The sequence below is a fragment of the Opisthorchis viverrini genome, assembly GCF_000715545.1.
Source record: "Opisthorchis viverrini unplaced genomic scaffold opera_v5_5, whole genome shotgun sequence".
Taxonomy (NCBI): domain Eukaryota; kingdom Metazoa; phylum Platyhelminthes; class Trematoda; order Opisthorchiida; family Opisthorchiidae; genus Opisthorchis; species Opisthorchis viverrini.
Genome location: NW_008751661.1, coordinates 526,745 through 535,724, shown reverse-complemented (window position 1 = coordinate 535,724; position 8,980 = coordinate 526,745). Strand labels below are relative to the sequence as shown.

At 42.1% G+C, this 8,980-nt stretch overlaps 1 protein-coding gene across 1 annotated transcript in view; it reads left to right on the top strand.

Moving 5' to 3' along the window:
* Nucleotides 1-3,574: 3,574 nt before the first annotated feature.
* T265_00490 (hypothetical protein) overlaps nt 3,575-8,980 on the top strand; it is a gene marked incomplete at both ends in the record, with an annotated part of 18,333 nt that continues 12,927 nt past the window's right edge. Inside the window, 4 exons of the mRNA XM_009164294.1 lie at nt 3,575-3,710; nt 3,755-3,904; nt 5,827-6,185; nt 7,632-7,754. Of these exons, the coding sequence (XP_009162558.1) occupies nt 3,575-3,710; nt 3,755-3,904; nt 5,827-6,185; nt 7,632-7,754 (768 nt within the window). The remainder of the gene's footprint in view (nt 3,711-3,754; nt 3,905-5,826; nt 6,186-7,631; nt 7,755-8,980) is intronic.

The following is an 8,980-nucleotide window of genomic DNA, read 5'->3' as shown; positions in this document are numbered from 1 at the left end:
TAAAGAGGTTTACGTGTCTACATATTCAGTAAAGAATCTGCACACCATGACAAATATTATAATAAGCAGGGCAATTGTGCTTCCATATGAAAAAGAGTTGGAGGATTTGGTGAGTAAAAACCTATAGTGTGGATTGTACTCTTATGTCAAGTGAAACGTGTATATATAAAAATAGCCAGGGAAAACGGTTGGTAAATATTCAAAGGGAACATTTCTTTCCCCAAGTCCCTCAGAGCTGAAGAAATTGAGTCCCGGAAAACATTCGGTATACGCAGCGATGAAAGGAAATTAGGATCGAACTCATATATTTAAATTCGCAGAAAGAAAGATATACTGGTTCTGATTTATTGTCAGTTACAATCACTGTACGACAAGTACGCGGTTAATATAGCTGACAATTACGGTGATTATTCATCGGCTGGGAAGTGTAGAGTTCAGTAGAAACCGGTGTTGAAATAGGTGTCTTGGGCAAAATTGCTGTCCCTAATTAATCATTGTTCGGCAGTCATCAAGAGACTGATGTAACCGAGTACTCTCTTCGGGTATTGTCATATTTTTCGTAAACACATGGCGTGTAAGTTTTGTCATCAGTATATATTTGTGTGCTTCTATTACTCTGTGTCCAAGCGTAAGCTACTTCAAGTTAAATGAAGTTCGCGAAGAGACAGTTAGTTCAAAATCATTATTGTCTTCTGGTGTTCAGACACACATAAATATTCAATCCGCGGGCCCTTGTTTATACGAGCGGAATTCAAACTCTAATTGGCCGGCAAGCCATACTCTCTTAGCAGACGTACTTGGCCTCATGTGATCTCGCCTTAAGTTTTTTCACACGTGGTTGATCGACATGTTCAAGGGTTTAGTTGTTTTTTATCTTGCAGTAAACGAAAAGATGGAAATCCACAAAATCTTTAAGTTTGACGGATTTTAGTTTTCGGTTTACTATTTTGGAGGGGTTTGACAGGGCAGCAAATGTTGCTGAAGAAACTCGCACACAGCGGCCAATTGTCATGTCACTTCCTAATTAATATCCAGATAAAACCAGGTAGCCACAGCACCACAAATCAAACTAGTTGTCTTCGAATTTCAGCGATACCACACCTAAATAGGTCGCCGTGAAGATCCAGTTTTCTGTACTTTTTCAGATCACAGTGGTTACTTGGAGGTCGCCAATTGCAGCACACAAAATCGGTCTCAAACAGGCGTACCTGGTTTTTTTGCTGTCGTGAAAACGCCTAACAGCGAAGCTAGTGCTTCTTATATCATCACTAAATGGTAAAACAGTTTACCTTCTTCACTGCATTCAGATGTGTCATTAACATGCATAGTCTTCTTTTTCGTAAAGAGTAGAATGTCAGTACTCTTTATATCAGAATCATTCCGAAACCATTACGCCTCAACTGGTGAAAAAATAAAATTCCCTAAATCTTTATTACCAAATGCCACGCCTTTTTCTCATTTGTACATCCCGGGACTCCCATAGGATATCTTAGTGACGTTTCTAGGCTGTCTTGAACGTGTGGATCAGTTAGCCTTTTTAGATGGATTGATAGTAATTTTACCGTGTCTAGATATTGATTTATGTTCGCCCTGAGTATGTTCCGTCGCGAGCATGGTTACCAACGATTTCAAAGTCAGAAATCATCATTTGGCATTCAGTTGCCTCTAGGCTCCTATTGAGACAATCCGAGATTACTGTCGAGTCACCACGTGCGCACAAATCGACTAATATAAAACTCCGTGACGACCTAACATGGAAATATTCGGTGTTAAACTGTGCTGTCCCAATAGGACTTTGATAAATTGAAAGCTCTACATGCAATAAAGCGCAGTTACCACCGTACAGAATTGTTTCGGAAGACCTGAACAGCCAGAAAAGCTGTGCGTACAATTTACTACTACTAGTTCCTCCAGTAGTTAGGTTTGGATGCCGGATCACTACACTGATAGCTATTTCATCAGGATGGCTGCGCCTGATCTGCGAGGTCGTATACGCTTTGACTATCCTGAAAATAGTCATATTTTTGCCCATTATCCATATGACGTAGTGACGCGTGTTTTGGACACACCTATGTCCAATCTGCATATATCCCTTCCCAATCTCCCCACTTAGAATTCCGTTGACGAACCTGCATTTACGTATCGACTGCATCATCTCCCGCCTCTAATGATCAGCTACCTAGCCCCCCCAAATCATCCGTTAATGAAGTTGTGACAGCTGTAACCACTGTACGACTAGCATGTAGTTCCCACAGTGATGATGACGATGTGAGGTGAAATTGGTTAGGAATTCATAGTGTTGAAGCAGTCTATCCAGTAACAAAACGGTGAAACAGACTGGCATACTATCAGTGACAAGAGCTATGGCCAAGTGCTAAGAAGGGAGTTCAATGTCCGCCGACCAAATGAGAGATAATCCCTTTGCACCCTGGAACTAGCTTGGACCAGGGAATGCTAGCCCAGCAGCACGATCTGCGAGGCTAGCTTGTCTCGTAAACCGGAAGACCGTGAGTGTGAATTTTTCACTCAACAACGCAGATTGCTATAAGTGCTCGTATCTCCTTACTCCATCACCTAGAAAGTGATAGTGCAACTAACTAGCGAGATAAGAGAACACACGGCGCTATAATTAATTTGGTCAGCCCTACGTACTGTACTTGAGAAGTTCGAGCCGACTTAACCAGTGAGGGAGACTGGTAAAGTAGGTTATAAGGTCTATACAAATCTGCACATGTATCCCAGGTGCAGACCGACTGCTCATTTTTCACAAGGCTGTCATCGTCAACATCCTCATTAACTTTAGAGGTTGATATTCAGTGATCACGATGATAAACCAGACTGCAAGCGTTAAAAACAGGAAAAAAGCAAGAACAAGGGCCAGATCCCGGGCCATCCCAAATATAGTATGGACATATATTCAAAGACTCGGGACAATCCACCTAGAAGGTGAGAGGACAAGCGCCGTTGTTACCGGTTTGTGGTCAACTCTGAAGGCTTCTCTGATGAATCTAAGGGAAGTATCTGTGGTGTCCCCCGTAAAAGCTGTCGAATTCATAAAGTCATGGTTATTCATCAATGATTTGACGAATTTGCGCCCCTCCCCCCGGCAACCTCACAATCTCCCACCTCCAGAAAGACAAGCAAATAAACGATCTTGTCAGTGGGTAATGATTCTCACTCCCACCACGTGATCAAGCTAGTGCTTTTTATACTCGTTTTTCGTTTCAATAACTGATTACTTCTGTAATAATGTGCCGGATTCGGAACTCCTTCATCCTTTAAACCGTCAAAAGAGTTGCAATCTAGGGGGAAGTAACGAGTATCTTAGGCAAGAATGATGGATGATTGGCAAAAGGAGAGCTGTGTTGGTAACCAAATGAGTCATTTTGGCAATTTTCTATTAAACATTCAACCCAATCGGAAGCAAAACAATAAGAATAAGGCGAAATTCCCACACAGAACTCCAAATTTTCTCTGCACATTTTAGACCACCCCAACCGATAACGAAGAGGGATATTCAGATGTGTGAATTTGTTTTGAATTCATCTTGCAAATACACGTCGACCAAGAAGAAATGCTCCCACCAATTAGGTACAAGGTCAAGACTGATATAGAACCAATCGATGAAAGAATAGAACACAAATATGTCGAACTTCTTTCCTATCTGAAGAGCCCACTTTACCATGAGAACAACGGAAATCATCGTGGAGGTAAGTTTTCACAAAATGATAACCTAAATCAATTTGTAACAAAGATTTAGCCACAAGAATTCTCGTCCACAGATCACAAGTACAAACTTCGTTAAACGGTCAGAATGCTGAGAATAAACGGAAGCAAAGACATGACAAAAAATGTCTGTTCGATGGAAGGACAAAGCGGTCACAATCGCGAGTTACAAATTCAAGTAAGACTTTATATATATACATATATGGGTTAAAGTTTTATGATGAGTGTCAGTATTGCTAGGAGATTCTGGAATTGCGGTGGAGATTCCGTCCTGCAAGTGAAGCCAGTCTATGTTGAAAAGCCGAAAAATACTTTACAGCTGTTTTTTTCTCACTGAAAATCACCATCAGTGAGCATCTCATGAAACTCCAGAGGGTCTCGAACCCGAGACCTCACAGAGACCTCCCAGTAGAGGTTCGAGAGTCTCTGGAGTTTCACGGGATGCGCACTGCAGATGATTCTTAACGAGAATGAAACACTTGTACAGTACTTCGTCGCTTTCCAGCATAGACTGGCTTCTGGAAATGTGCTAAACTATTGGCAGCTTGGGTGAGTTTAAGGGCTGTTGATCAGGTGGCTGTTGATCTGTTTGCCGAGCTTGGCAATTGGCTTGCGTACTGTTGATGTTTCCTCGTTTGGTGACGAAACGTTTACAAGCCCACTGCCTAGCTCCCCGAACGCATTAGCAGCCACCTGATCAATGACCAATAGACTGATTTCACTTACTGTATGATGAATGTCCGCATTTCTTTTAGTTGCCCGCATCTCTGCTGCTCTTTTGTATTACATTCGACCCGGAAACTGTTGTATTCTAGTCCGATGGAATACAAATACCATTCCCACATCAATGCGAGCTACTTCCAAGGCACAAGGATACGTGTCCTGGGTTCCGACCTTAGCCAGCACACACGCAACGCCGATTCCATATGCGTCCAATCAGTACGGAGATAGCCAATATTCTGATGTTTACGAATTTTTGTATCAGATATTCTTTGTAAGATTGATCTTGGTGTGACTAAAACGGTAGACCTACTTTCTTTGACTGTATCGGATCGCGAGATAGTGTGTTGAAAACGACGGAAATGGAGCCTATACAAACATCATAGGATTGCACTTTGCAAGTGCCGCCTCTCCCAACTGAATGCTGTGAATGCGGAATTTTTCGAATTTCCGTAGATGTGCCGTAGAAATGGGGCCTGCCTACTGAAAGTGACTTGTGCCTACATAGATCATCGTATCAGTCATTCCGTATGATAGACGGTACGATCAGATTCCAATTGATTATTTCTCAACAAACATGTATAATTTAGTTGCACCGTATCTGGTAGCTGAGAAGGCGGAAATCGCTAAAACTCTCAGCGTGAATAGAATAGAAGTGGGGGTAGCTTTGGATAAGTCAAGCTGACACATGATGGTGTGCGGTCGTCAGTCAAGCGGAACCATCAACGGATGTGGTTAGAGGTTCAAGGCCAAACCCGACTCAGATTCAGCTCAACATTTCTGCTTTTCCAAATAACCTAGCACTAGTCTACCCACAAAGATCAATCAAGAACGTAAAAGACAATCACAAGGAATCATCATATGGACAGGACTGAAAGGCCCAACTTCATGTAGTTTTTACCTATCCCATCAGTATCAACACTGGCGGATTCATATTGACAAACGAAATCTGCTAACTGACACCAAAGAGTGATTTGGCCCACTGGTGAAGGTAGATTTTTATGACTGATGCTCATTCGACCTCGAAGCACACTCAGCTTGGCGACCCGGCCAACTGTCCTGACTAAGATTTTGCGTCAACAGCGACAGCTTACAAGGCGGTAAACAAACCGATTGCTCATCATAATTTCAATATGATGACCTCTGCTTGAGAGATCACGTATTAGGTCGTGCCTGGCGAAGAAGCTTGTCCATAGCTATCCATGGGAGTGAATGCTGTTCAAAGAAGTTACACACTTTGAAGTATGAATCATTTCGAATTCAAGATCAACCCACAAAACTGGCCAAGAAAGAGTCAATCGTCACACCAACCGTGGATGGAAATCATTAAAATCATAAAAATTCGGTGCTCATTTTGACAAAATTCCTGTTTTTCTTTAGTTTCGGAAACCGTTGCTGTGTCAGATAATCCAATTAAGTGGAAAAAAGATCGGAGCTTAAGAACAAGCCTGACGTTATCTGAAAAACACCCCAACCTGTCCTCCAAGACTTCTCCCAAATTACGGTCGAAATCAACCGGAACTCGCAATGTGGCTGCTCACGGGGAAACGCGTTATGGAAATCCAAAGAAAGAGAGACATCTTTTAGCCAGTCAACTGGACAAGACGGATTCAAAATCCGAATGTGAAAAATACCCAAATGCAATGAGATGGCCCGCATTTCAAAGATTCAACGATGGGCGGATTCTGTGCTGGTTGAAGGAAAAGGATGAGAAATTGAAAGAGGAGAACAGACGAAAGGTAGTGTTTCCTAATTTTTGATGTCATGAATTTCCTCATCTCTTCGCTCAGCTCTAGTTCCTATGATGGCAAGTCACCTTCATCGCATACCCAAGTGAAGAAAGTTTTAAGTCTGAAACCTGCAGCTAAGAATTGTCAGATATTGGTCTATCATCGATAGTAACTACACAGACCGTCTATAGAGCCAGCTCAACTTGTTTCGCAGTATCTTCCCAGACCGTACTACTTAGATCTATGTCGGAGAGAAACCATGTTTGTTGTAATTTGTGCTTTTGGATGGTACTAGAAAGTCCTTTTCCCAGACACGGTCGCCTGCAGCTTCTCGGATCTTTTGCATCCACACTCGCTCTTTTTAGCACATAAATTCTCCAATTTATGTTAAGACATTGCTTAAAAAGCGGCTAGATCGATTTTCAATTTTATATTATTGAACTTACTAACACTGGAAGATGACCCTGGGAAACATCCAAACCTTCGTTTAAAAATTGTCTTACAGTAAAATCCGATAGAATGCGACTCAGAGATAAAGTCATCAAAGTGTCGGTTTAACTGTTCAGCTGCCCCAGAAAACGAGAGTAATTGGTGTCATGCATTCCGTAAGTGTCCTTGGTGGAGTTAAAAGAATCCACATTCTTGAGCTGAACTATTAAGTTTGGCCACTTTGCCGAACACACAATAAAGGCCTAGATTGGAAGGGTTATGCAGTCCGAGTTATTCACACTGCTGATTACTTGCTTGTAACGGGACAACCAAATTTTCAAACTGCCAGTCGGGAGTCTGTGATTTCGAATCTTTCTCGGTATTCGTGAATGGCTTACTGCTGATTTCTAATAAGGATGAAACAGCCATACAAAATGAGTTTGCTCAGAATTCACTGACACGAAGAAGAAATCAGGGCATTTCGATCCAGCTTTTTCCCTCTAATTAGAGTCTGTACCGAGATGTACTGTACAACTGGTTCATCCCTTTTGAGATTCGTCGCTGTCTTTATAGAAGGGTCTTGATAACCAGAGCACACTAGTACAACATTAGATTCAGGAGACTAGGAATATTTTGACGAGTCTTCTAAGAGTCAAAGCAATGCACAATATCAACACGGAGGCTTCGACAGTAACTGTTTGGGTTCCTACTGAGCCCAGATGTGGAATTCAACCATAGAAAAACGGAGGTCAATGAGCTGGAAGTGGACAATTTTGACTGAGAATTAGTCTAGAGAACAGATGTGGAAAGTTTGTGTTAAGTTCCCTGCAGCAGCTGCAGGAACTTAATAAAGGTTCGAACATAAGGTGATGCAATAAAAGTTGCACCCGGACGGTCTTTCACTAGAAATTCTACTGCTACTGGCATGCCTCGAGGATACTAATTTAAACCTTCACTTCGGAGAGTTCTCGACTGTATGGTTAGTTAAAGGAAACCTCGCCTTCTATCTGCACTCATCTCTTGTAGAAGCGTGAACAGAAAGCTGCAACAATTCTAGCTGAGGAGATCAAATTGCAGCAACAAACTCGAGTGCAGAAGGCAAGCGCGGCGTACGAAGCGTGGTTGTCAACCAAATCCTCCAAACCCAAGGTAAGTTGCACAGGTCAATGTGCTTCAGTTTCGTGCTAGTTTGGTAGGCGAAAAGAAAGAAACGAAAGAATAGGTTTACTCCAATCCACTGATCTTTGGATCTCCGACGCAGCCAACTTACAAAAGCGCGATGCCCGATGGCTGACAGCCTGTTAGAATTCTTTCAGATTTTTTTTTGCTAAAAGCTGAGATGTGAATGTTTGTGAACTGAATTTACAATAACTTGGACGATTCATTATTTCGGATTTTTGAAACAGTCAGCAAAGCAACCAAATGTAGAGCCACCTCTGCAAAAGAATGTTGAGTCACTAAAAACTGGCAAGAATTGGTTGTAGAAAAAAATTCACTGCCACTGTGTGTGATGGCTTCAGCTTTGCGACTAACCAGCAAAGTGATCCCAAGATCGACAGGTTTAACTACAAGTTATTTTACAGAGCTTTCGAATCGGCATAAGTCTTAATAATCCACACTGATGACTGCAGCTTTAGGGTAAAATGCTGTGCTGTATTAGGGTACCAATGGGCGCTCGCTACACCTTGTGTATGGTAACATTTTCACAGTCCAATCTGTGCCGAAGTGCGCAAGATGGAGAGCTGATTCAGATAAGATCGGGGGATGGGATATCAAGTGAAGATTCTGACTTGGTATTTCTTGTGGACAGGAACAAGCCCACTCCAATAGACGTCAAAGCCATGGGTATGCTTTGTGTTGCTCAAGAAAATATGTTGATCTATGATACACACCAGGTGAGTTTCGCATAGCCTTTCAGTATTATTGGAATATTATGAAGTCCAGGGAACCTCTTCCCCTCCAGCCGGTCACACCAACATACCACGTGGTTTCGTTCCCATTAGGAGGCTGATTGTGGTTACTGTAGAGGGACAGGCAAACGATACACAGTGTCCCACTGTCACATGTGACAGGAGCGCTCACCTGACAAAGGAAGCTTCCTATTTTCAGAATGCCTATCTGACAACCACAAAAAGTCAAAGTTAATTAAATCATGACTTTTACGAAGTCCTCAAACGTTTGAGATCATGTCCCAGACATCCACAAATATTTTATTCCGTCAGTTTTCCGGAAACCATCCCGAATTATATATTAGCATCCCATGACCCAGGCAACAGAGGAAGCTCGGAGCGAAGACGGAAACAATGGACTACAATTTGGTCAACAGAATGTCAAATTATGTATATATATATATATATATACACTATATATATTTT